The sequence below is a fragment of the Nicotiana tabacum genome, chromosome 24 (genome assembly GCF_000715075.1).
Source record: "Nicotiana tabacum cultivar K326 chromosome 24, ASM71507v2, whole genome shotgun sequence".
Classification (NCBI taxonomy): Eukaryota; Viridiplantae; Streptophyta; class Magnoliopsida; order Solanales; family Solanaceae; genus Nicotiana; species Nicotiana tabacum.
Genome location: NC_134103.1, coordinates 412,689 through 440,262, shown reverse-complemented (window position 1 = coordinate 440,262; position 27,574 = coordinate 412,689). Strand labels below are relative to the sequence as shown.

The window sequence follows — 27,574 nt, the reverse complement described above, 5'->3', positions numbered from 1 at the left end:
TAAGGACTCATAGTCACCACCCCGCCGTGGCCGTTCCTCGTTTTTCGTGTTTTACGACCATAAAACTTGAATTCCTCTCGATTACTTAATTTTTGTGTGCTATAACCCACGTCTTCCGCTTAAGCCCGCCCCCATAAGTAGATATAGTGCTGGTATAAAAATTTAATACCACCACCTTAAAAAGTTTCCCAACTTGTCCAAAAGAACAAGATTTTCAAGCCATATGGAATTTGCTTTCTTTGGGCCGAAAAAAGGAGTTATGGAGCAGCTCAAGTAGCCTGATAGGCAGGCCCAGCTAAAGAGTAGAAATAGCACTTGCTCTACCATTCGGCCCGCTCTTTGCCGCCTCCTTTGAAACCCTAGTAAGTGCTCTCTCCTCAGCCTCTCTTTCTCTCTTTCTTGGTTTTGGGTTTAAGCTAAATTGAAAAGGTATTTTTGTTGATTGTATACAGGAAAGTGTAACTGTAGAGTAAAGGAGTTGGAGCAGCAAAAATGTCGGACAAAACTAAAGGAAGAAAAGAGGAAGTGGTTACTAGAGAGTACACCATCAACCTCCACAAGCGCTTGCATGGCTGGTATGTATTATCTTTTTATACTTGAGGGTTATTTGACTTAGGATTCTTATTAATCCTGATTTGATATTCAGTTTCATAGTCTGAATCAGTGTTTGGTTATTGTACCCAAATCAGATCATTTATTAAATAAAATATCAAGTACTTAATTTAATAAAGCTGATTAATTTTGTCTATTTTATGATTATCGTTTATCTAATTAAGCTGAAGAAATCAGGCACTTGATCATCAAGCTATGTTGTTTTCATTTTCAATTTTTAGTACCTGACTTTTGCTAATCCGTTTATGTGTATGTAAATGTATGATAGTATTGGGGATTTTTGAGTTTTATAGTGTGATGTTTAGTTCAGATACCCAAGGAAAGAAACTAGGTCGCCCTTGTGTGCTTGCATGAGCAAAATTTTACTAAACACTGATGAACTGTTAACAAAATTTGTAAAATTGTGGAAAAGAAAATCTGTGAATGGAATTGAAAGGCAATAAAACTCATCTAGGAGCTTTTAGGAAGAGAAGGTTGACATGCTTCAATACTGTTATACACCAAAATCACTTCTTTCAAGCTTAATTATCAGTTATTGATTTAGCTGAGTAGAATGTTTGAAACAGAGACAGTCTAGGTACAGTTTGATCTTTTAGCTTCTGTCAACCAATCAAAGTACCATTATTTCACAATGTTGGTATGGTTGTGATTTTTCTATTTCTAAGTCGTTTGAATGGAGTGTTCGTATTGAAAGTAGCAAAAAGTGAGCAAATAGTAGGAGCTTCTAGTTTTCAGTTATGTTCAAAGAATATAATTATGTGATGCAAAACCTTATGTTGTGAGCAGCTTGGGACCCAATTACTGACATATGTTCAAACTCGCATGCTACAGAGTATTTCCTTGCCTCAATTGCTCTGTTAGCAAAAGTTCCTAAATTCGTCAAAAGAAAAAATCTCTAGACCAAACGAGCAGGAGCTGAAATTTGAGACCCATAAACATAACATCATAACCTTTCAAATGGAGTAATTTGGAAGACAGTGTTACATCAGAAGAATTTGAGCTATCATTTCATGTGTTAGTGACCATTCAAGTATAAATTATGCTGTGAGCGGACTGCCTGACTATAGATTGGTGTTTTGTTAATAGCACATTCAAGAAGAAGGCCCCTAATGCTATCAAAGAGATCCGTAAGTTTGCACAGAAAGCAATGGGAACAAAGGATGTCAGAGTGGACGTGAAGCTGAACAAGCTCATCTGGAGCAGGGGAATCAGAAGTGTTCCAAGGAGGGTCAGAGTTCGTATTGCTCGCAAGAGGAATGACGATGAAGATGCGAAGGAGGACCTCTACTCTTTGGTTACAGTAACTGAGATCCCACCAGAGGGATTGAAGGGGCTTGGCACTAAGATCATTGAGGACGAAGATTAAGCTATCTATCAGTAGTGGAGAATGATTAAAAAAAAATACATGATGTTTTTGTAATTCTTTGAGACTGATCAATTTTGTTAGGAAACTTAATTTTGTTTTTTTGGATCATCCTATTTGCCATCAGTTTAATTGAATCATCTTTTCTGTTCTTCATGGTTTAAGTATCACTGCCGTCATTACGTTTTGTTATGTTATTACTTGTTGCTTTTGTTTCTGAATGTAGTACCTACTGTTACTTTTGTATTTTTGCTTCGGTTTTCCGATTGGTATGCTTGTTGTCCTTTTACCTTTTTTGAGCCGAGGGTCTATCGGAAATAGCCTTTCGGCCTTCTTGAAGGTAGGGGTTAAGGCCTACGTACACTCTACCTTTCCAAGACCCCACTAGTGAGATTACACCAAGTGGTTGTTGTAGTCATTACGTTTTGGCTGCTTAACGAGGATTTGGATATGTTCTCTAATGGGTTAGTAATTGCATGCTTTGAGAATCTCTTGTAACAGAATCTACAATTTTGGTACATAATTACAGCTAAAACTCGTATATGGAAAAATTTCTTCAATATCATTTCTGTAATCTTCATTGTAAAACCAACACTCAGCCCTTATTTTCCAGGCTAAGTTGACGTAAAATGAGCAGAAATTTTAGCAAATGATGTGTAGGTTATAGCAACTACAGCCCCGACACCCGACCATATGACTCAGGGCTTCAACTTAGTGGTCATCAACAACAAAATTAACTTCTTTGCTTAAATTGATCTTGCACAAAGGAACTAGCTTGACTGTTACACATTGGTCTTTCACTGTAAAAGTATAGTTCAGCTACTCAATAACATCTATTTTCTCAGACAAAATCAATTAACATTCAGAAGGAAGTATGTTATTACAATCAGATCACCGACCTATATTTGCAGATCTTAGAAGACAAGTTCATGTACAAAGAGCCCAGTGAAGTCGAGAACCCGAATAACAAGTAACTTGTGTGAGGAATAAGAACATGCACAGAAGTCACCATTTTGTTGATTGGCATTTAGCAGCTTTGCTACCATCATTGAGGTAATGTTGGAAAGTCTGAATAACTTCCTCATATGTTGGCCTCTTGTAGTCTACGGCCTGTTATCAGAAACACAAGGTTCCCAAGTTAGATTTTTGACATGCATTAAAGTGTATAGAGAATTGTAGTGGCTAGCCACTTCGCCAAACACCTGTTCAATTACTTCTTCTGGCCTCGCCCATTTCCACTCTGAGAATTCTGCCTCTGCTTCACCAGTCGCTAAGTTTATCTCACTTTCATCGTTGGTAAATCTCATAAGAAACCTGCCAGTCACAATTATTTTCTTAAGCCAAGTTTAAGTTACAAACAGATATCTAACAATAGCAGAAATCTGGCATTTTGGCAGAAAACTAGACAAAGCTTATGGAATACAATTGTTTATATACTTCTCTTGTTTAATGAGAGGTGAATCCAAATCAAACAACAACAACAACAACAAACCCAGTGGAATCCCACAAGTGGGGTATGGGGAGGGTAATGTGTATGCAGACTTTATCTCTACCTTCTGACGGTGGAGATGCTATTTCCGATAGACCCTCAGTTCAAGAACAATGAAAGGAAGCAATAACCAATTAATAACAACAAGGTAAAAGGCAGCGGCAAATCCAAATCATAATCAAGTAAAAAGCAGCACTGATACTAATCATTTAACCAAAGTACTTGACACAGTTCAACCACTAAGTTGAAAGAAATTATGCAGAATCCTCATTTTACAAAAGCAGAACTGCAGAAGTAGGAAATCTAGATCTAATTGCAGGCTGTTGCTTTACCATTACCGATCCCAAGTTCATTGCTGACCCTTTAAGTAATTAATCCATTAGCTCCCTAGGCCACAGATCCTTCAATTGTCTTGACCTATCCGTATCGAATGGGTGTGAAACGTCGTAGAGTACGTCTTAAGAAAATCTTCAAAATATACACAAAATTAGAAACAAAACTAGATGTACCTATGGGATTCTTGTATACACGCTTACCAAATACAGGTACATGTTCCCGAGTCCATGTAACATAGTTAGCCCCTGGTAATACAGGAAATATTTGATTTAAACTACATCCGCTTCCAAGTCCCAAAATTAGTACAAGACATATCTATTGCTGTAGCACTCCATACTTCTTTAACGCGGATGAAACTCCTTACTTAGGGTGACATAATTCACCAGAGGATAGACTAAGAGGTAGCTCCACTTAAAGGAGAAATTTTCCTAATACCTTTTCTAGTGCTGTAACGACCCGACCGGTCGTTTCGAGAGTTATAGCCCCGTTCCCCCACTTTTCTGCTTCTTTTGTGCTTTACAGCTGTATTATATCTTACCGGGTTGGTTGGTTCGGGTCCGGAGTGGTTTCGGAGTGAATTGAGACACTTAGTCTCTTATTTGGAAGTTTAAGTTGGAAAAGTCGACCGGATGTCGACTTGTGTGTAAACGACCTCGGATTTGAATTTTGGTGGTTCCGTTAGCTCCGTTAAATGATTTTGGACTTAAGAACGCGTCCGAAATGTGATTTGGTGGTCCGTAGTAGAATTAAGCTTGAATTGGTGAAAATTGGAATTTTGGCGATTTTGACCGGCAGTAGAAATTTTGATATCGGGGTCGGAATGGATTTCCGGAAGTTGGAGTAGGTTCGTAGTGTCATTTATGACTTGTGTGCAAAATTTGGGGTCAATCGGACGTGGTTTGATAGGTTTCGGCATCAGTTGTCGAATTTGAAAATTTCAAGTTCTTTAAGTTTGAATCGGAGGATGATTCGTGATGGTTGTTTGAGGTGGTTTGAAGGCTCGACTAAGTTCGTATGGTATTTTGGGATTGATTGGTATGTTTGGTTGAGGTCCCGGGGGCCTCGGGTGTGTTTCGGATGCTCAACGGGCCATTTTGGACTTAAGGAAGATAGCAAATTTTCTGGTGTTTTGTTGCAGACTATTTCTTCATCGTGTTCGCGAAGAGGTCTTGCGATCGCGTAAGGCAATCTGAGAGGCCAGCTAAAGTTGTTCTTCGCGTTCGAGAATTTGAGGACGTGATCGCGTAGGTTGGTCAGGTTGTGCATCGCGAACGCGTGGGCTAGGCCGCGTTCGCGAAGAGTAAGTTAAGCAGCAGTGGAATTTAAGTGTTATTCTTCGCGAACGCGTGGGGTTGTTCGCGATCACGTAAACATGAGGGCTAGTGAACCGCGTAGGGTTAAATCCTGGGGCAGCGAAGTTGTTCTTCGCGATCGCGAGGCTATTTCCGCGATCGCGATTAAGAAATCACTGGACAGATTTAAAGGTTCAAATCGAGGGTTTTGAGTTCATATCACAAAATTTAATTGGGAGCTCGGTAGAAGGCGATTTTTGGAGAGATTCTTGCGTGGGTGTTTGGGGTAAGTGATTCTTACCTAGTTTTGGTTAATTCCCATGATTATGTCTTTAACTTCATCAATAAATTAGTGATTTGGAGTAGAAAATTGGGGAAAATTTGAGAAAAGTACTTAGGCCGAATTTTGGGGTTTTGATCGGGATTTTGGTATTGGATTTGAGCAAATTTGGTATGGTTAGACTCGTGAGTGAATGAGTGTTCATAATTTGTGACTTTTACCCAATTCCGACACGTGGGCTCGGGGAGGCTTTTTGAGCGATTTTCCAATTTCTTGCTTTAACTTTGATTTCGTTCGCTAGATTAGTTTCTTGTAATTATATTTATGTTATGTAATTGGTTCTGGCTAGATTTGGGCCATTCGGAGTCGGATATTCGTGGAAAGAGCATTATTTCGGATTGATTTGAGCTTGGTTCGAGGTAAGTGGCTTGCCTAACCTTGTGTGGGGGAACTCCCCGTAGGATTTGTACTGTTTTTGATATATGAGCATCGTGTAAGTGAGGTGACGAATACGTACACGGGCTAATTGTGTAAAAACCCGATTTTTCTACTAAGTAATACCTGATTTCCTTCTTATTTGAGTTTCATGAGCATGTGTAGTGTCCTGCTAGACTAGAATAGCATGCCTACTTGCCTTAACTGTTTACTTGAACTACATGCAGCATGTTTAGTGAATTTACCTGTCTTTCCTTAGCTGGTACTTAGGTTGAACTGTAGAATTTCGTGCCGTAACTATTGAATTCTATTGTTTGGCTGCATATTTACTTTGGGACTACGGAACGGTATTCCGGGAGATCCCCCTGTACTGCATATTTACTTTGGGACTACGGAACGGTATTCCGGGAGATCCCCCTGTCTTGAATATTTACTTTGTGACTACGGAACGGTATTCCGGGAGATCCTCCTGCACATTTACGTTTGGGACTACGAGACGGTATCTCGGGAGATCCTCTGTTGCATTTTTGTGTACTGAGCTGTTATGTTTTCTTCCTTGTTCAATTCCAGTCTTTATTATACTGCAATATTTCATTCTTGTCTTGCTATATTATTATATACTAGTAGAGCCCTGACCTCGTCATTACTTGACCGAGATCAGACTTGGCACTTACTGAGTACCATTGTGGTGTACTCACGCCCTTTCCTGCACATGTTTTTCGTGTGCAGATCCAGGTCTTTCTTACCATCCTCGCTCGTAGTTGCAGCCGCAGCTGTCAGAGACTTCAAGGTACATCTGCCTGCGCCCGCAGATCCTCGGAGTCCCCCTCTATCCCCTTATGTTCATTTTTCCTCTTTGTGTAGAAAAATGATGTATAGAACAGTTAAGACTTCTTAGTAGCTTGTGACTTACGGTGTTCCGGGTTTTGGGATTGTTTCGGACATTTCGGAAGTTGGTAATTGTATATGCCGAGCGGCATTTAGTTGCTTATTTAGATTATCGTTACTGTTAGTTGTTAATGATCATGCTTTTATTTTATTTCCGTAAGTGTTAGGCTTACCTAGTCGTAGAGACTAGGTGCCGTCACGACAATGCACAGAGGGGGAATTTAGGTCGTGACAAGCAATGTTGCTCGGACTCTCCAAAAGTGTTACCGCACCCGTGTCGAATCCTCCAAAAATGCAATAAATTTGGAGGATCCGATACGCACCCAACAACATTTTTGAAGAGTCCGAGTAACATACGTGACAAGTGCATTTGAGTGTGACTGATTCAAAATATAATTTAGGATGTAGGTTATCCCGAAAGGACCGTTATTTTTCTCCTGACGTGGGACTTGTTAGCATCATTTCATAATGTAATTGAGGACATAGAGCAGTGAACTATGAACACTATGCTCAGGTTGCACAATTTTCCTTTCACATCAAATTTTAAGTATTACTACAATTTAATATGAGTAACAAGAATGACATAATTCCATATGACCGTCTATAAGTATTACAACATATTCACATTGACTAGAGTGTCGCACAACCAGGAAAAAACAGTTTCTGAAGCATATGAAAAAACCCCAGTGTGAGAAAGTCAACAACTTTTCAGCTAGACTGCCCTCATACCTATTACTTTGTTAATTCCAAGTTAAGACTAAATGAATTTGACCAAACTGGAGTTAATAGGAAATAGTTCAAATTTGATGAAAATTAAGTACATTTAACTTTTTTTTAAAAACAAATAGTCGTTCGTAGATTTTAACTCTAGACCATTAAATCCACTTCCAAAGGAAATCCACCGACATTTTACATTTCAGTGACATACCGAAACATTTCAAATATGAAGGTGGAAAATATTCAGTAGTGAACAAGAGTGATGATGAAATAGTTGATATCAGAGGAAGCACTCCCACTTAACTGTAATCTTTTCTATGCAAATCACAAGAAAACCAAATTACATTTAAGTACCGATGAATGAAACCTGGCGGTCGTCTTCCTTGAGAGAATAATTCGTTCCTTTGTCACCTATGCGTTTTCAGTAATACCTTTCAGACCAACCAAAGCCCACAGCCTAAGGAAACTACAAAGAGTGTTATCTTTTTCCAGTATGGACCTGTGAGGAAAGAGGACAAATATCTACGAAATGCAAGTGAACAGAGGAGAGAGAGAAAGAGAGTGAATTGAGAAGGACTAAATGGACCTCACTCGTGTATCTTCTGATCTGCTTTTGCTAAGGCTTGACCCATACCACAGCAATTTAATTTGATACCATTGCTCGATAGAGAAAGTATGAATAAGGGATGATATAGAGTTTGATGAAGCAAGCATAAGTGGCTCACAGGAAACAAGTCTTTTATGGCCACAATGTTCCCCTTAACTCTCTTTTAGAAATTGTTTCCACAAATTTTTATGATTGACAAGCACAATATTCCCCTTGGAAGTATACTTAACAAAAACTTATTCAACTTGATACACATTAAAAGAATAAAATATTAGCTTATCAAAATACCATACGGTACCTACCATTTCTGTGCCTGTCCATGCCATTCTCCTCCCCAAAGACGGCTTACTTTGGCCTTTACAGCTGGTGGAAAGTCATAGGTTAACCACTGTGGGACCTGACAATATGAAACCACCTTTATAGATAAACGAGTAATCATTTGATGAATCTAATAGTTTGGAACATACCAAAGTTTGATGTTTTCGCAGGATAAATATTTTGGGATCCTAGGGAAGTTAACATTTAACATGACACAACCTTGACATACTATCCAAAGAAAGAAACTTTAAACAGACCTCTCCAATTATTTCAGCTGATGTTACTCCAGTTTCTTCACGCAATTCCCTAATGGCAGCAGATCTTGGGTCCTCTCCATCTTCAATCCCGCCCTAACTCAGCAAGAATCAAATAAACCTCATAAGACAGCTAAATTATACAAGCACAGCTAAGAATTCATTGAGTGACTCTAGCTAGGTGCCACAAGTTAGTTTGAACAAACAGTGAGTAGATAAATTTTGGCTGATGGCACGGGGCAATTTTCACTTAAGGATCAGAAGTCCAATGCTACAAAAGTTCCTGCTTTCAAATATTAATAATAAAGGCTAGACAATGATTCTATTCCTAGCCAGCTGACATTGAACCACCTTCAACAGTGAATAAATCATTTGAACATTTGAGAGTAAGGAAGATACTAATAGCAATTAACCTGTGGCATTTGCCATGCTCCAGGAACATTCAATCTGGAAGCCACGAAAACCTGCAAATTGCATCACCACCATATAAATACACAGTTTCTTACCTATTTATTTACTTAGAGCAGATAACATTCTGCCGTAACAAGTTCCATTAATAAAAATTTCAGGGAGAAGTGAAAATTATTATCTTATTATGATTATGTATATTGGATAAAGGAAGACGCAAAAAGAGGAAGCAATAAAATGAAATTTCTGGGTGCAAGTCTCAACCCCTAAAGCAGCTAAGAGGCAAGATCATATAAGGAAACCAAAGGACCACACCCCCACCGATGTGGAATATCCAACAATCAAATACTCTAAAAAGGTAATCAACACTGAGCCGTTTAAGGTGAGAAAATCAGAAGTTCATCAAAATGTTGAAAATGTCATTAGTCATGAAACGTACAAGGTGAAAAATATAACAATACATCTATTGGCAGAAATATAGTTCTTTCCCGTCTATGTGGAAGTGCTAACCTTGTCTATGGAACACTAACATAATGACAACCAGCGGACTCCTTTTCTCCACTGTCATTCCAAGAGCACAGACAAGATTAAACCAGCTCAAATCTACCTCAACTCTAACATTATTGTGCAGGTTCGTCGCACCTATTGTTCCCTATTTTCCTTCTTTATGTTTTCGGGCTTGTTCTAATTTTAGTCCTTTGTTTTTAGCTCCTATTTGACAAATCAGAAAGCTAAAACAACCTAGTTCTACAAGTCATAATAATTATTGACATCAAGTAAAAGTGCTCTCTTTTAGCATCCCTTACAAGATTTCTTTTTTCTTCCTTAGAGATTAGATTTAGATGCAGGTTAGACCAATAGACAATCACTTTTTCTACCATTTAACAAACATCAATATCTCAAATATCCCAACCAACTAAAAAATCTCAAATTGTCACCCCTTTAATTTAACAGCTCCGTTACTGATTTAATCCTTTCCCTTGCATTTTTAGTATAAGCACCACTGATGATTCTCAAATCAAACCTGTAATCATCAAACTTAACTTTAACAACGCGATAATTGTTCCTTAGATCCAAATAGATAAATCAACATTCAAATTACACAGAAAATCAAAAGACTTAAAGCCCAAAAACAATACAATAATTCTTGATGAGATGGTAGTTATACACCCATAGTACATCAAATGATTTGCTGAGGCTGAAAAAAATATATATCAAATTTTTATCAAGATAACTAAGTGGAAATTCTAATAAGAAACTTATAAATGGTCAACCCCAGAACCAGAAAGCAAATCAAACAAATCAGCTATCAATAAAATTAAGTTAGAAAGGCAGCAGCTATATTTATAGAGTAGTAAATGAAAGGAATACTTCAATAAATGTTTCATAAATGATAGGGAGAAAAGAAAAAAAGGTACCAAATGATCGTGGTTGATGAGACAAATTCCAACGTTGGGACGATAACCAGAGGGGAGTCCCTCCATTTGAAGCTGCTGCACTGTCTTTTCTTGGATTATTTGTCTTTGTACAAATGTTTTCTCAAAGAAAGTCAGAGAGAGAGAGAGAGAGAGAGAGAGAGAAGATCACTATCAGAAATCAGAAACAAGAGCTGAGCAATATGATAAAAGTCAAAGCTTTGTACTACTACAACTTTAAAAAGTGCAAAAAGAGTTTATGCATTTTGCTCAAAGGAATGAGGTGATGATGACGCTCTGTTTCACTATTTCTCTTCCACTATATTCGATATTTCCAATATAATTTCTTTTTTATATTCATAATTTATTGAGGATATCATAAATCTTACAATATTCTTGGTGGTTTCACTTAATTAGACATAACAACTAGTTTTTGGCATCTCAATTTTACATAATCGTGTTTAAATAGAAGCGTAATTCTACACACAAAAAAAAAAAGATAATTGATGATGTGAAATACACTAAGAAATTATCCCTAAATTTTATTATAGACCAAATTATATTCTTATTTGTGTGTGTTGTGTGTTGAATTGCCTATATCTCATCAATGATGTCCACGGGCTGGGCATGGACCCTATTCCATGTTATTTTTGCTGGAATAAAGGAATTTAAAAAGTTACTCCCTCCGTTCACTTTTACCTGTCTAGTATTTTAAAAATAGATTTTTATTTTTAGTTGTCACTTTTATCATATTAAAAGGAGACAATTTCTTTTTTCCTGTTATACACTTATACCCATATTATTAATTACTCATTTCAAATTATTTTCTCAAATCCATTAAAAATATGCATCAATTAATATGGGTAAGGGTGTGCAAAGTGGGTACATGATAACAAGGAATATAAAAAAAATTCTATTTATTGAAATGTTCACTAATAATAGTTTAATAAATGCATTTTTACCGTATTTTTATCAAATCATTAAATCCATTTTGTCTTTAATTAAACTTGGTTCAATACATATTTTCTCTCTTGAACTAAAGAAGAAATTTCACTCTTAATTTTGCAATTTGACTCATTAGTCACACATCATATGGTAAGTGTTAAACAAAAAATTGAAGCACCTCAACAGTTAACAAAATGTGTAAACCAGCTGTTTTTATTCCCTGATTTCAACGCTTAAATTCTTTACTTTTAACCAATTTTCCATCTTTTCTTCCACAACTAAAAACTGGATTCTTTTTTCTCCTAACCTTCTTCAATCATAATCAACGTGTGTATCAACTCATTGACTATTCATTATTTTGTATCGTTTCATTTTATATGACAGAGAGATGGATGCCAATAAGTTATTGCAGACGACGACTACGATTGAAAAGAGGAGTTAGAAAAAATAAAAGCAATAAAAAAGAGTGCTCATAGAAAAAGAAGATTTTCTTTTATTTTGTTCCTAGTTGACACAAGTTGCATATTTTTTTTGTTCTACAAATTAATGGACCCAAAAATTGTGGATTTAAGAGTAAAATATTTGGGTTCATTAATTTACTAAATAAAAAAAAACAAATCACCCAAAGACAAATAAAATTTCTCTACAAAAAGAAAAGGACAAAAAGAGCAGAGAAAAGAAATAGTGGAGGGGAATAAGGCGCGTTGACTTTTTTAGGAACTTTTGAGTGGAAAAAAGAATCTAATAATGGGGAATGGCATCATCTTCAGGTGGATTTGTCATTATTTTATTTCATAAAGAAAAGAATAATAACCTTAATATCCACGCCCTACTTTTTAGTTTGAAATTATTTAAGGAGTCATTAAAAGCCACTTGTCATTATTATTATAATTACTAGCATATGGGTTGAGTACTACTTAATTCAATGCACAATTAATGGGGTAAAAGTCCACTTATTTAGTCACTTTCCCCCACTTTATCCAAAGTCAACTTAAATTGCTTGATTTGATCGGATTTTTTCAATCGATGCTCTTACTATGTTGAAAATGTTATGGTATAATTAGGATTAGTTGTTTCAAGATCAAATAAATCATTATTATATTTATAATCGCATAATCGATTCTTCGTCCCCGTTTGCCATAAATTTTGCCAATTTTTTTCCAAATTTTCTTTGGCAAATACTTTTGTTTGTAGATTTTATCCATATTTTGGCAAATTTTAAAATTCTAAAACCGGCTCAAGAATTATTTTTGGCACAAAATATTACCGTTTGGTTTTTACAGAAAATTCAAAAAATTTCCTAAACTTTTGAAATCCCTTATTATGACCAAACTAATCCATATCTACCCACTTTTTCCTCATTAAACTCACGCGACTTTGCCCTTCTCTATAAACAGAAGAAAACTTTCGCCAAAGTTGTTGTGCCAATTTGTGATAATCCACCGCAACGATAAAAAATTGAAGGTAATTTGCTAAAATCTACTAATATTTTTATAAATTTTCTTCGAATTTATTTCGCTTGTTTAAACTTCTTATTATTTTGAAGGTCCATTTGAAAGGTCTAAGAGTGAATGGGACGTATTGTCCCTTGTGGGACATCCGATTAAAAAGAAGCGGAGGTCTTTTAATTCAATAAATTTTTATATTCCTTTACACTATTTCAAACTTTATTACCATCCCTACTCAAGTTTTAATCTAATTACATAATATATACAAAATTATCAATTATGTACATTTTTAGGCATTTAATGATAATAATTAAATCCAAAATCACTCTAACATCTATATCTCACTCCCCCGCATTTCTCTCTCTACACACCCACTTTGAAGAAGACGTTAGAGTGTTTTTTAAATTGGACTAGTCAAAAATATTTTTTATTTGCAGCTACTCTGTTAATTTGATCTTTGGGCTAGGCAGCACATGGAATGGTTTCATTAGTGAAAATTTTGATACCATCACATTTTGATTCATTTGTAAAGCTTGAGATGTTTAGCTTGTCGGCTGTGACGATCCCTTGAGAGAAATAATTTTGGAATTTTTACATTTCTATACACTCTTCTTCAAAAATCCCTCTACATTTTTTCACTCTTCTTCAAAAATCAATCTCCATTTTTATAGATTCAAACTCTAAATACTCTACCACACACTTCCTTTAACGCATGTTGCTTGCTTAACTTTCAATGAAGAAGAAAACACTTTCGAAGATCATCCCTAATTCCAGTAAGAGAGCAGTAATTCCACCATTGACAACTATTAAAAAGCTTTGAAGCTTTGAATTCGAATTTGGATTTTCAAAAATTATTATTTGTTTAGATTGGGTGTTATTGCAAACAATTGGGAATATTGTTTTGAGTTTATATCTCAATTTTGAGAGTGTTTTGGTGAAAATTAGACTTGATTTTGGATGAATTTCAGATTGAAACTCGAAGTCGAAGAAGAAGAAGAAAACATGACATATATTATACTTACGAAATTGTAGTAAAGTTGTAGTAAAATTGTAGAAAAATTATATTATATTGTTTATATTTTTTTTTATTTAAATATTGTATGAGAGTTGAACAATATTGTATAAAAGTTGTATTTAAGTTGTATGATATTGTAGTTATATATAACTGGGTAGAAATAATATATGAAAGTTATAGATAAGTTGTAGATAATTTGTATAATATATAATTAGTTGTATGAAATTTGTTTTTACTATGTATAAATCAGATACAAAATATACAAAAGACATATTGTATAAAAATTATATTTAAGTTGTATGATATTGTAGTTATATATAACTGTGTAGAAATAATGTATGAAAGTGTAGATAAGTTGTAGATAAGTTGTATAATATATACTTAGTTGTATGAATTTTTTTTTACTATGCATAAATCAGATACAAAATATATAAAAGACAAAATTAACCAAATGTATGACACACGTATGAAGTATTATACAATTAAGGAATTTTTACATTCCTATACACTATTTCAAACTTTATTACCCTCCCTACTCAAGTTCTAATTACATATATATACAAAATTACCAATAATGTACATTTTTAGGCATTTAATGATAATAATTAAATCCTAAAATCACTCTAACGTCTATATTTCCTCTCCCCCGCGTTTCTCTCTCCACGCACCCCCTTTGAAGAAGACGTTAGAGTATTTTTTAAATTGGACTAGTCAAAAATATTTTTTATTTGCAGCTACTCTGTTAATTTGATCTTTGGGCTAGGCAGCACATGGAATGATTTCAGTAGTGGAAATTTTGATACCATCATCTTTTGATTCATTTGTAAAGCTTGAGATGTTTAGCTTGTCGGCTGTGACGATCCCTGGAGGGAAATAATTTTGGAATTTTTACATTCCTATACACTTTTCTTCAAAAATCTCTCTATATTTTTTCACTCTTCTTCAAAAATCAATCTCCATTATTAATGATTCAAGCTCTAAATACTCTACCACACACTTCCGTTAACGCTTGTTGCTTGCTTAACTTTCAATGAAGAAGAAAACACTTTCGAAGATCATCCCTAATTCCAGTAAGAGAGCAGCAATTCCACCATTGATAGCCATTAAAAAGTTTTGAAGCTTTGAATTCGAATTTGAATTTTCAAAAATCATTATTTGTTTGGATTGGGTGTTGTTGCAAACAATTGAGAATATTATTTTGAGTTTATATCTCAATTTTGAGGGTGTTTTGGTGAAGATTAGACTTGATTTTGGCTGAAGAAGAAGAAGAAGAAGAAGAAGAAGAAGAAGAAGAAGACATGACATACATTATACTTACGAAATTGTAGTAAAATTGTAGAAAAATCTGTTGTTTATATATATATTTTTTATTTAAATATTGTATGAAAGTAAACAATATTGTATAAAAGTTATATTTAAGTTGTATGATATTATAGTTGTATATAACTGGGTAGAAATAATGTATAAAAGTTGTAGATAAGTTGTAGATAATTTGTATAATATATAATTTGTTGTATGAAATTTGTTTTTACTATGTATAAATCAGATACAAAATATACAAAAGACATATTGTATAAAAATTATATTTAAGTTGTATGATATTGTAGTTGTATATACCTGGGTAAAAATAAAGTATGAAAGTGTAGATAAGTTGTAGATAAGTTGTATAACATATACTTAGTTGTATGAAATTTATTTTTACTATGTATAAATCAGATATAAAATATACAAAAAACATTGTATAAAATTTATATAAAAAATGTATTTAAGTGGTATGATATTGTAGTTGTATATAACTTGATAGAAATAATGTATGAAAGTTGTAATTGTATATCAATTGATAGATGCTTTGTAATGGCTGAAAGTAATGCGTCGTAACTTGACTCTGAGTTTATCACAATTTTGTCGACATTAAAATTAACATATCGACCACTATAATCCCATCCACATGAACAGATAGCAAAGGAAATGCAAGAATTTAATTATAAGAGAAGATGGTGTAACGGTAACTTTGAATTTTCCTTGAGCATTCTCTTTGTTAATATTCCTTTGTAGAATTAAGGGCATGGTAGTTGCCGGTTGAAACAACAATTCATAATATTCATCTTTGTTAATTAAAGGACAAGATTTAAGGGTAAAGCGGGTTATCTTAAAATAGTACTTGAACTTTCTGCAACAGGTTTGTCCTTGGTGAAGGGCAGGGTAGTTGGAAAGAATTCTCAATTCATTATCATTCAATTCAGTGATTACCTTTACTAGTACATGAGGTTAGCTCATCTATTGACACTTTAAGGAGTATATAAATAAGATAAAAAAGAAGAGTAAGAAAGAGGATTTTGAGCAAAGTCTGTTAGAGTAGCAGATTTAGTTGAAAAATTCGTTATTATTCAAAGCACTCCGTTTACTCAAGATATGAGGAGAAAGAGAGAATATAGAGAGAAGAGGGGAGAGATGAGAGAAAAAAAGGAAAAGGGTGTAACTAAATCCCTTGATTGAAGGCACAAATAATGGATTGAGAGCTTTTTAAGGTGGATTGTATATATTTTATAACTAAAATATGTTTAGGTCAGGTAAATACCAATACATGGACATTTTTCGTAATAAGGTTTCAAATAGTATATAGAAATGAAAAAATCTGTCGAAGTTCAGCTTATGGATGGTCCTGGGCTTTACCAAATAAGCCCATGAGGTAAAGCTGACTTCCACTATAATTGCCTGCCGAGTTTACAAAGTTTAATCACCTCAGAGTCAAACTTCCAACCAATCAGCTTTGAAGTTTCAAACTTCACAAACGGGTTGGAATTTTGAAATGCCAAAACCTAAGTTTTGGTTTTGGTGGATCAAACCTTCAGGTGCGAGGTTATGCTATTTCGGGTATGAAGAAGCAGGAGGAGGAGCAGTCTGAAGTTCGCCAAAACTGGCTAAACTGTAAATAGATTCTTCCAAAAACTGGATACGTTTTAAGTAAAGGTGCTAAAAGTGGCTACCTGGTGCAATATATACCTTCTTTTTTGAGACATAAATATTTGAAAAACAACCATATTCAATGATTTGTCATCTTATTCATCAAGTACTTGATGTGCATATACATAAGTGAGCTAAGAAAGTTAAACAGGTCGCTCCCAAGGTTCACTTGATATTTTAGTAAGAAACTAGCGGTTGATGACTCTGAGGGCAGATTCAACAACTGTATAAGGGCTCTGGATCCACATTTCTTCTAATCCTGAAACATTTTTAAAAACAAAAGCAGCATGTAAGTTGGATCATAACTAGAAACTTATATATCTGTTGTCGCATATCATTCAGCAAAAGTAGCTATTGATTCAATAAGCATGCCTGCTTTTGAGTCTCTTGATCCTTTTTCCTTGGCAACATAGCTTTTCGTTTGGTAAGAATATTTTCCGAGTTTCTCTATGAGTGAAAGCTACATCTCAGCAAATAGGTCGATTTATATAAACTATCATCCTACGTATCCTTTTCCACCCCCCATCCTGTCACAATCCAAGGGAGGAAAATACTCAATTTCCAAAATCTAAAGTTATATTGGACGGGGCCTGATACTATGACATATTATTGAATATAAATTAAATGATTTCTCATATGTAAGAAATTACATGTGATCCATTCAGATGCAGATCTAATGTTGATTAAGAAAAAATTCAGGTAAACCTGAATTCCGGACAATCTTAATCTTTGCTTCAACTTTACAACTTGAAGAATAGGAGTATCTAGCCATATCATAAAAGATATAGTTAATAATTTTCAAGAGTCAGAAGAGGAGATCTGCACACTTTAGCACCAGTTTTAGAGGTTAGAAGGATAAAACAATTAAATAGGTTCCAACTAGATGATCAAACAAATAAATGTGCCATGCAATAGACTCGAAGTGGAGATGTAGCTATTACAAAGGGCAGTCTGGTGCACTTATATCCCCTATGCGGATCTGGGAACAGGTGCAGTCTGGTGCACTTATATCCCCTATGCGGATCTGGGAACAGGTCAAACCACATTGGGTCTATCGTATGCAGTATTACTTTGCAAATATTGCTTTCTAAAAAGGATCTATAGAAGTTCCCCATGTAGTTTTCAGTAATTCAGAACCATGAAAAATGATGTGCCAACACCTATACTAAGCTGTAATGTTGAGAACAACTTTTTGATGTTCCTAATAATCTACAAGTCACCCTGCACCCACTGTGTGAACCTTAGCTTCCGTATCAGACATTAGAGGTCCTTCCTGATAATTACAGCTATAGCATGACTCTGCTGCTTTACCCCTCAGTAAAATATGGCATTAAGAATCAAGAAACAGAGCAAATTAAACACAAAACCCTGGCCACTCACCAATTGTCTTCTGCCCATTTGCAGCCATTAGTATCCACCACATGCAAACTGTATGCATGTCGTGACTTTGAAGACTGGTTCTCAAAACTGCAATCATCCATTGAAAAGATTGAATGGATAAAAAACATTCCAAACGAGCCAAATACAAACGATAGCACAACTGGCAGTTCTATATGGTCCCAGAGAAGTTCTGGAAGTGACTGACCTCTGGTGAATAAGATCTCCGTGAATGACTACCAAAGATCCAGCTTTTACTTCAAGCGGAACGAAATCTTTCTGGTTATAACATGGAGATGGCCTATCAAAGTGAACCCCATTTTCATCTCTAAGGAATCTCCTCACAAGGCCATCTAAAGAAATAGAACTTTATGTATGTTATATGAAGGAATTCGATGATTAAAGGTAGCAAGGCAAAGTAGAGTTGGGAAAACAATACTTCTGTGGGATCCCGGTATAGCCCAGAGACAGCCATTTACAATTGTTGCATCCTCTAAAGCCAGCCACAAGCCAGTGCACGTTGTTGGTTCAGTGTACAGAAAAGAGTTATCCTGGTGCGGCACTACTTCACCCCCAATACCTGGTTGCTGAGAAGCAAAGTTTTACATGTCACTCGCAGAAGGATGGATAATAGTTACTACAACTACCTTAGGGGTTTTACTTCTTTTCTGTAATTTGTTCAATTGCAAAGAGTGTGGTGACTCCACATATACAGGAAAACACGCCTCCTCTACGATGTTATCATACTATTAGAGACAACTGAGAAACCATTTTCAAGGGGACACGAGGATATGCACCACTAAAGAGCACTTATTAGTTCACTTCACCATAGCGAGGTTTAGAATTTTTAAAGTGACAAGACGTGCACATGGTACAGATGCATGCTTGGATAACACGAGCAAGGTGATGTGACGTGAGCAAAATTATTTAACTTCAAGAACTAATATGCTATTGAGTACATGATTCATCCAAATAATATAAATATTAGCTAGGAATATTGGGGTTACTCAAGTATGGAATTTGGGATCAACAAGTTGACTATGAAATCACATGCTCCATCCATTCCATTTTATGTTGTGAATCAAACTACTTACTTTTTGTTGTGAATTCAGACATCAACTCTTCAAGTTATTTGACAAAAAATTACATATTTAAAAGCAATATAAAAACTATGATAAGTTACAATAGTTAATAATTCAAAATACGTAAGAAAATATTCAAGAAAATCGTGGTCAAAGAAGAACCTCTTTGGCTCCCCAAATAGTAACAGTGCCACATAAAAATGAACAGAGGCAGTAAGATTCAAGTACTAAATATAGACAGATGAAAACCTTATAAAAAAATATAGACAGATAAGAAAAGAAAATTCAAATGGCAAATCAATGATTTATAAATATAAATATAGGAAAATCTTCTCTATTTATGTAGTTAGAAGACCAATTCATGTGCACAAAGTCATAAGAATGCGACATTTGCTTTACATCACGGATAGCATCTTAGATCAAACTTTTTAGCAGTTAATATCTCAGACTGGAATCCTTGAACAGCTAAGGAAATCAGCATCATAAGTTAAACAGTATTTTATACAGAGTCATCATGTTGTTTGGAGAATTGTAAGAACTTCAAAGATCCTACATATGGCTGTGTATTAGGTTAATATGACAATGTATCTTGTGGTGCCATTGATCATTACAGAATTTGGGTCTATTAGGGAGAAAATGGAATAGAGTAAATTAGAAAGCACACAGGGTAACATGAAGTAATTCTTATTGGTGTTCATTTTCTTTAATACTCTTTGTCATGGTACAGATAGAAGTTTCAGTCCAAGATCATTGCATTAGAGCAGGAGATGCTACCTATGTATAGACTATAGACATTAGCTTTACAATCAAGTACCAAAGATTCAACCTAAACATTCAAGCTTCATCCAGTTATTAGGAATTGGCAAGTGATAGCAGAAGATAAGAGGAAAAAGAGAAACAGGAAATAGTAAATAAGAACATGATTAGGTCCCTTCAGGGGCATCTGATAAAATTGGAAGACACAGAGAGATTAGCATGGTCACGACACAAGGATGACATGCACAAATCGAGAAATGGTCCCAATTTTGTATTAAAATAAAAGAGCACATGCTTAGATGCTTGACTGGAGTTTAATCATGTAAGTAGAAGTTCTAGAAAAGCTAATACCAAAACCCAGTCAAAGGAGAACAAATTGCTTTGAAATTTTTTGGGGTAGATCCATATAGGCATGCGAGAATTTGTTATGTACGAATTGTTTATACCTTGTTGTATACGGGATCCAACACCCTTGGATGCTTTTCCTTTAGATAATTTCATTGACCTTGTTAAATAAAATGTTCGAGCTTTCTTCTGCACACTAAGTCCAGAAAAGGGGTCACTTTTCAACTGGGATACATTCTAGCCTTATTAAGACACATATTTTCTAGAATGACACTCATAACTAATGCCATATCTTACCGGGCATCAGAAGGTGATCTTGAACAACTAGGGATTGGACACGATTTAACCAAAGTATTGTATAAAAAGACGTAGGGCAGAGAAACCCCATAACTGGATAAAACAGTACCAGTATTTACCTTGAATATGTACATTGACTGAATGACTACTGGCCTTTGGTAGCCCAATGACCGCAGCATGCCTGAGACTTTGTCCGAGCTAGAGAACTTATTAAATACAGGATCTTTCTCATGAAGAGCTGCAGCAGTACCACAGGTCAAAGAAATCAAAATGAAACAACTCTTTTGACAATAAGTAATGAACAGAAGATTACCATGCCCAACTTTATTTATTGCCAGTTGCTTTGGCTGCTTTAAGTTGCCATCTTCATCAAATGCTTTCTCTGTTAACACTGATATGGACTCAGCCATTTCAACAAAAGGAAAGGGCCCAGCCCAGCAAGAATGAGAAAATAACCGGATACCCGGCCCACTACCATTTCACTTCCCATTTCTTTTATTCTTTACATTTTAGTTGATGTAAATATAAATACAGATTTTTCTTTTATGGAAGAACAATATAGAAAAAATAAACAGACGTAGAGTCTAGACTTCTCTCATCTCTCTCTCGCCCTAACTAGGGTTTTCTTCTTTTCTTTCCGCCATAGCTGCTTGTGCTTCAATCTAACATGGTATCAGAGCAGGAATTATGATTCCTCGCTTCATGAGCTTCAGTCCGATGTTACCCTCGCTCAGAGTTTTGGACGGTTTCATTTCCGTCTCTAGTTGATCGAAGTCAACTGCTAAATCGTCGATTTTGGGGATTTCCCTGTTTTTCTTCTTCAAGCGTCTGGTATTGCTAGAAGATTTGATTTTTAAGGTTTTCCAAGGTTTTCTTCAACGATCCCTTCAGATTCGATTTTTTAGGGTTTCATATTCGGAGAAGACTCTTCTTCTTCGAGTTTGAGAAGAAGGCTGGTAATACCTTTCCTGTTCAACCCCGAAATCGTATATATCTGATGTTGCATGTAGCATATTTGTGTAGAAATTGTATTGATTCAGTTGATGATAGTTTTGTTTCAACTTACTGAACTTGAATTTCACTCTATGGGTAGTGTTATGGAAAACATAGGATCGCCTAGTAGTACAACCTCTGAGGGTTTCACTCCCTTCACGATTGACCATCCCATCCTTTATATGTGCATCCGTCTGATAGTCCTGATAGTCAGCTGGTGTCTGTACCTTTTAGTGGTTGTGGTTTTGTTCTGTGGAGAAGCAGTATGCTTACCTCCTTGTCTGCAAAGAACAAGTTAGGTCTCCTAGATGGTAGGGTCCCTCAACCATCACCAGATTCTCCTTATTACCCATATTGGGAAAGGTGCAATGACATGGTGAAGGCATGGATAACTAATTCTGTGTCTAGAGAAATTGCCACCAGTGTCATGTGCCTTAAAGACTGCGAGAGAAATCTGGAAAGACATTAATGAGAGATTTGGTCAGTCAAATGGGTCAAAGTACCTTCAAATCCAAAGGGAAATTAGTACAACCACTCAAGGTTCATCAGACATTGCTACCTACTTCACTAAGCTTAGGAGCTTATGGGATGAACTGAACTCCTCTTATGTTGGTCCAGTGTGCTCTTGTGGGGCACTTCCAAAATTCATAGAGGACCAACAATTATTTCAGTTTCTGAATGAATTGAATGAATCATATTTTACTGTCAAGAGTGCCATCACGATGATGAACCCTCTCCCTCCTATAAGCAAGGCTTACTCCCTTCTTCAACAGGATGAGAGTCAAAAGGAATCTCTTTCCAATGTTTCCAACATTTCTGGGGATTATGCATCTTTCTATGTAAATCCTGCTCAGTACAAAAACAATAAAAACTTTACCCAGAAAGTCAATTTTGAACCCAAGAAGAATGTGTCCACAGTGTCATGTAAATACTGCAAGAAACCTGGACACACAGTGGAAAAATGCTACAGGCTGCATGGTTTTCCCCCTGACTTCAAATTTACTAAGAGTAAGAAGTCTGCTTCTTGTGTCCAAGGTGATGTCTCCTATCCTCAATCATCTTCTAGGTTCAGTCAGTCTCCTGGTAACTCTGCTCCAGTTCATGGGTTCACAAAGGAGCAGTATCAACACCTCCCCACTCTATTTCAACAAGCTCAGGTCTCTCCTGGTGCTGCACCAACCATCCAATCAGATGAGGATTCTGCTTTTGCTCATTTTGCAGGTTTGTTTACTGCCTATGCTGTAGAATCTGTAGGTTCCCATGTATGTGCTTCTTCACAATTAGATCCAAACCCTTGGATCTTGGATTCAGGGTCCACTAATCACATGACTCCACACAAACATTTGCTTCACAATGTTGTGCCTTTACCTAAACCATTTCTTGTCACCTTACCTAATGGATACAAAGTTAAGGTTATATCAACTGGTTCCTTGAATCTAAGACATGATATAACTTTGCTTAATGTCCTTCCAGTACCATCTTTTCATTTCAATTTGATCTCTATTCATCAACTTATTACTCAGTTGAATTGTATAGCAGTTCTTACCAAATTCCATTGTTCTCTACAGGGCCTTTCTCTGAAGAGGCCACTGGTAATTGGTAAGGCTGCTGGCAGGCTCTACTATCTTCACCCAGATGGAGATCTATTCCCCAACACAAGTTCTTCTCTATCTTCTGTTGTTAATACAACTTGTAATAAGTCTATTCATGCACCTTTACATCTTAATGTTCCACCTAGTTGTAATCAAACTTCACTTGTTAAAAAGATGGATCTACTTTGGCATCAAAGATTGGGTCACATGCCTTTTCATAAGATGCAGTCTATTTCTTTTCTGTCTGACAAAGTCTCTACTAAACAACCTTTTATTTGTTCAATTTGTCCAATGGCTAGACAACAAAGACTCCCTTTTCATGATAGTACTATTTCTTCTACCAAACCTTTCCAACTAGTTCACATTGACATTTGGGGTCCTTACAACACTAAAACTTATAATGGTTTTAGGTATTTCCTCACTTTAGTTGATGATTTTACTAGAGCCACTTGGACTCATCTTCTTTCTTCCAAGAGTAATGCTTTGTCAATTCTTAAAGCTTTCACTTCTATGGTGAAAGTTCACTTTAACTCCTCAATACACACTTTTAGATCAGATAATGCTTTTGAACTTGGGAGTAGTTCTGAAGCCATCAGCTTCTTTGCTTCTCAAGGCATTTTACATCAAACTTCCATTCCCTATACTCCACAACAAAATGGTGTTGGGAAAGGAAACAAAAACATCTTTTAGAAGTCTCAAGAGCCCTAATGTTTCAATCCAAACTACCACTGAAATTTTGGGGGGAATGTGTCCTCACTGCTACATACCTTATCAACAGGATGCCCTCACCACTTCTCCTTAAGCTTTCTCCTTTTGCAAAACTTCATGGGCATCCACCCTCCTATGATCACTTAAGATCATTTGGCTGTCTCTGCTTCTCCTAAGGTAGGCAGGGATAAATTTCAATCTAGAGCCATTGCATGTATATTCTTAGGATATCCCTGTGGCAAGAAAGGTTACAAATTACTCAATCTGTCTTACTCTTCTATTTTTCATTCTAGAGATGTAGTATTCCATGAACATACTTTTCCCTATTCTTCTTCCACTTTTTCCCATTTCAATGTGTTACCTCCCACTTTTGTGGATATCCCAGATCCTCCTCCGGTGGTTACTCCCTTTATTAACCATCCTGATCCTCTCCCCCTCTTGCTACTTATTCTTCACCTCCTCCTGTTTCCCCTGTTTCCTTTCCTTATTCTCCTAATTCCACCACCATTGTTTCTGAACCTCCTCCCTTAAGAAGGTCCACTAGAACTGTTATTCAACCCTCTTACCTTAAGGATTATGTCTGTTCCTCTGCCCTCTCCAACCATGCTTCTACACAATCCAAGATTTCCTCTAGTGAAGCTCACATGCATGAACCTTAGTTCTACCAGCAGGCTGCAGGTAATCCTGCATGGCAAGAGGCCATGCTAAAGGAATTTCATGCTCTTGAGGCTAATCAGACTTGGGACATTGTCCCTCTTCCCCAAAATAAAAAGGCTATTCCCTGCAAATGAGTTTATAAGATTAAGCAGAGGGCAGATGGGTCTATTGAAAGGTACAAAGCTAGGTTGGTTATTAGAAGTGATACTCAGAGAGAAGGCATAGATTTTACTGAAACATTCTCCCCTGTTATCAAACTCACCACCATCAAATGTCTCCTCACTCTTGCCATCAAGAAAGGTTGGACTGTGTACCAGCTGGATGTCAACAACGCCTTCTTACATGGTGATCTCCATGAGGAGGTCTATATGAGAATCCCGCCTGGTCTTGATGTCTGCTCTGCTTCTTCTTCAGCTCATCTAGTCTGCAAACTCAAGAAATCTCTCTATGGCCTTAGGCAAGCTTCCAGACGGTGGTTTTCAAAACTGTCTAAGGCTTTGCTCTCAAGGGGCTACATTTCTAGTCTCAATGATTACTCTCTCTTCACCAAATCTTCTTCTGGATCTCTAGTGATATTGGCTGTCTATGTTGATGATATCTTATTGGCTGGAGATGATCTAACTGAAATGCAATCTTTGAAATCTTTTTTGGATGCTTAGTTCAAGATAAAGGATTTGGGTTTTGTCCATTATTTCTTAGGTCTGGAGATCTCAAAGACTACTCAGGGTTATGTCATGAGTCAACATAAATACACCTCTGATCTTCTTGTTGAGTTCAACTGCAATCATTTTTCTGCTGTTGTGACTCCTTTGGACCCTTATGTCAAGCTGACTATAGATATGGGTGATCCACTTCCTGATCCTAGTCTGTACAGAAGACTAATTGGCAAGCTCAATTTCCTGCAGCACACTAGGCCATATATTTCCTTTTCTGTCTAACATTTGAGCCAGTTCCTTCAGAAACCTTATGTTTCTCACATGATGGCTAGCTTACATGTTCTCAGATATTTGATGGTTGCTCCTTCTCAGGGTGTGCTTCTTTCCAATTCTCTTGACTTGTCTCTTGTGGTCTATTCTGACTCTGATTGGGCATCCTGTGCTATCTCTCGCAAATCAGTTACTGGGTTTTATGTGACACTTGGTGGGAGCCCTATATCTTGGAAAAGCAAGAAACAACCCACCATTTCCTTGTCTTCAGCTGAGACTGAATACAGGGCCCTAAGGAAGGTTACTGCTGAAGTTTCTTGGCTGGTCAGACTCCTTAGGGATCTTGGTCTTCATATTTGTTCTCCTGTCCCAATCCATTGTGATAGTCAGGCTGCCCTTCACATTGCCAGAAATTCAGTTTTTCATGAGCGTACAAAGCATATTGAGATTGATTGCCATTATGTTCGTGAGTGTTTGAATTCTGGGCTTATCTCTTTACGTTTTGTTTCTAGTACTAACCAGCTGGCTGATATTATGACAAAGGCTCTATCTGGACAGCTTCATCACAGCATTCTTGGCAAGCTTGGTGTGTTTTCACCCTCCAGCTTGAAGGGGGGTGTTGACACTGATATGGACTCAGCCATTTCAACAAAAGGAAATGGCCCAGCCCAGCAAGAATGAAAAAATAACCGGATTTCACTTCCCATTTCTTTTATTCTTTACATTTTAGTTGATGTAAATATAAATACAGATTTTTCTTTTATGGAAGAACAATATAGAAAAAATAAACAGACGCAGAGTCTGGACTTCTCTCATCTCTCTCTTGCCCTAACTAGGGTTTTCTTCTTTTTCAGACTTCTCTCATCTCTCTCTCGCCCTAACTAGGGTTTTCTTCTTTTCTTTCCGCCATAGCTGCTTGTGCTTCAATCTAACATTCTCTGCCAAGACCATAAACATCAACCTAGAAGCTTACGAAAGGAATTGAAAGTGACGGACATAGATGCAAAGTACTGAAAAGCAGGATCAGATATTTAAAATCCAAAATATCATCAATTTAAGAGAAGCATATATACCTTCCCAGAAGAATGAAATCTTCTCTGCACTTTCAAAAAAGTGGTCATTAGTCGTCTGTTGCTGGAAAAAAAAACAATTTGGGGGGGTGTTAAGCACAAAACGAATTAAACGAAAGTATTTGAGTTAAAAAATTGAATATTTACTTGGTTCTTGGTAGAGAAAATAGAAGCAGTGGAAGAGCAATCAAACTCATCAAGCATCTGTTCCATTCTCTTCCTAAGGGACTCAATCTCTGCTGGGTTTGCAAATGATTCTAACACCAAATACCCTGTAGTGTGTTGTGTTGTATTGCATTCAAATCGAATAACTGTTACATCATCAAATTACACACTGCTTAGTTAAAACATAGATGAGATTACCATTAGAGTCGAAGAACTGAAGCTGCTCTGAACTCAGGTTTCCTCCTTCAATACCCATCTTTGACCTTTCCGTCTAAGAGGTGTTGTTAGAATTGTATGACGTGTTGACGCGGTGTTTTCTCTGAGAATTTATAGAGCTAATACGAAAATTACTTTAAGTTTGGTACTAAAATGCAAATTCAAGAATATCTTAGCATCGTTGTTTGTGTTCATGGTCCATATTCTTACCATAATTTCATGATCTGCCCTCCTAGCTATCAGTGGTGACAAATATATATATGCTGCCGAAATCTCCAAACATTAGAGTCAATTTTTAGGCGATCGCGAAATTTTAAGAAAATAAAGATGAAATTGGGGGAAAAAAATTTCAAAAACCTCACTGTCATACCATTTTACTATTGTCGAAGGGCCAAATATATACTTTGCTTTCGAAAATTGTCTAAAAATAACCCTCGTTATACTATTGGGTTATATATACCCTTCCCGTCATACTTTGGAACAAATATAACCTTATTTTGGATGCAGTACCACGTGTCAGCACCAGATGAAAACGACTCATTTCTTTTTTTTTTATCCGATCCATTTTAAAAAACTCATCACCCGACCCGTTTTAAAATTCAGT

The 27,574-nt window shown here is 36.2% G+C and overlaps 3 protein-coding genes and 1 non-coding gene across 7 annotated transcripts; 2 read left to right on the top strand and 2 right to left on the bottom strand.

The window, feature by feature from the left end:
* The first annotated feature begins 212 nt into the window (after positions 1 to 212).
* On the top strand, positions 213 to 2,131 carry LOC107780457 (large ribosomal subunit protein eL31-like). Its single transcript, XM_016601038.2, has 3 exons — positions 213 to 362; positions 453 to 575; positions 1,699 to 2,131. The coding sequence occupies exons 2-3, from the start codon at positions 493 to 495 to the stop codon at positions 1,976 to 1,978; spliced, it is 363 nt and encodes a 120-aa protein (XP_016456524.2). The 5' UTR covers positions 213 to 362; positions 453 to 492; the 3' UTR covers positions 1,979 to 2,131.
* Positions 2,132 to 2,696: 565 nt separating this feature from the next.
* LOC107814470 (nudix hydrolase 25) lies at positions 2,697 to 10,632 on the bottom strand. 2 transcript variants are annotated; one of them, XM_016639894.2, is made up of 6 exons: positions 10,418 to 10,629; positions 9,005 to 9,055; positions 8,595 to 8,687; positions 8,322 to 8,416; positions 3,178 to 3,289; positions 2,697 to 3,085 (listed from the first exon to the last, which is right to left on the bottom strand). In XM_016639894.2, the coding sequence occupies exons 1-6, from the start codon at positions 10,481 to 10,483 to the stop codon at positions 2,981 to 2,983; spliced, it is 522 nt and encodes a 173-aa protein (XP_016495380.1). In that variant the 5' UTR covers positions 10,484 to 10,629; the 3' UTR covers positions 2,697 to 2,980. The 2 variants fall into 2 exon arrangements, with proteins under 2 accessions (XP_016495380.1, XP_075103856.1); XM_075247755.1 differs by lacking the exon at positions 9,005 to 9,055 and having other exon boundaries at positions 10,418 to 10,632.
* A 6,154-nt stretch (positions 10,633 to 16,786) lies between these two features.
* Positions 16,787 to 27,142, bottom strand: LOC107814469 (phytanoyl-CoA dioxygenase). 3 transcript variants are annotated; one of them, XM_016639891.2, is made up of 9 exons: positions 26,953 to 27,142; positions 26,737 to 26,861; positions 26,593 to 26,653; positions 20,957 to 21,034; positions 20,763 to 20,881; positions 18,603 to 18,750; positions 18,372 to 18,516; positions 18,167 to 18,253; positions 16,787 to 17,045 (listed from the first exon to the last, which is right to left on the bottom strand). In XM_016639891.2, the coding sequence occupies exons 1-9, from the start codon at positions 27,008 to 27,010 to the stop codon at positions 17,003 to 17,005; spliced, it is 864 nt and encodes a 287-aa protein (XP_016495377.1). In that variant the 5' UTR covers positions 27,011 to 27,142; the 3' UTR covers positions 16,787 to 17,002. The 3 variants fall into 3 exon arrangements, with proteins under 3 accessions (XP_016495377.1, XP_016495378.1, XP_016495379.1); XM_016639892.2 differs by having other exon boundaries at positions 20,957 to 21,025; positions 26,953 to 27,141; XM_016639893.2 differs by lacking the exon at positions 20,957 to 21,034.
* Positions 20,173 to 20,273, top strand: LOC142178764 (U6 spliceosomal RNA). Its single transcript, XR_012707018.1, has one exon. It is a non-coding gene; the product is annotated as a U6 spliceosomal RNA (small nuclear RNA).
* Positions 27,143 to 27,574: the final 432 nt, after the last annotated feature.

Bases quoted from the DNA above. Each gene is read 5' to 3' on its own strand.
- LOC107780457 (XM_016601038.2), top strand. From the start codon at position 493: ATGTCGGACAAAACTAAAGGAAGAAAAGAGGAAGTGGTTACTAGAGAG. The intron at 576-1,698 runs GTATGTATTATC...TTTTGTTAATAG, and splicing joins CACAAGCGCTTGCATGGCTG to CACATTCAAGAAGAAGGCCC.
- LOC107814469 (XM_016639891.2), bottom strand. From the start codon at position 27,010: ATGGGTATTGAAGGAGGAAACCTGAGTTCAGAGCAGCTTCAGTTCTTC. The intron at 26,862-26,952 runs GTAATCTCATCT...AACACACTACAG, and splicing joins TCAGTTCTTCGACTCTAATG to GGTATTTGGTGTTAGAATCA. The intron at 18,254-18,371 runs GTCAGTCACTTC...GGATGATTGCAG, and splicing joins GGAGATCTTATTCACCAGAG to TTTTGAGAACCAGTCTTCAA.
- LOC107814470 (XM_016639894.2), bottom strand. From the start codon at position 10,483: ATGGAGGGACTCCCCTCTGGTTATCGTCCCAACGTTGGAATTTGTCTC. The intron at 9,056-10,417 runs GTACCTTTTTTT...TGCAATTTGCAG, and splicing joins TCATCAACCACGATCATTTG to GTTTTCGTGGCTTCCAGATT. The intron at 8,417-8,594 runs GTCTGTTTAAAG...TCATATTGTCAG, and splicing joins CAGCTGAAATAATTGGAGAG to GTCCCACAGTGGTTAACCTA.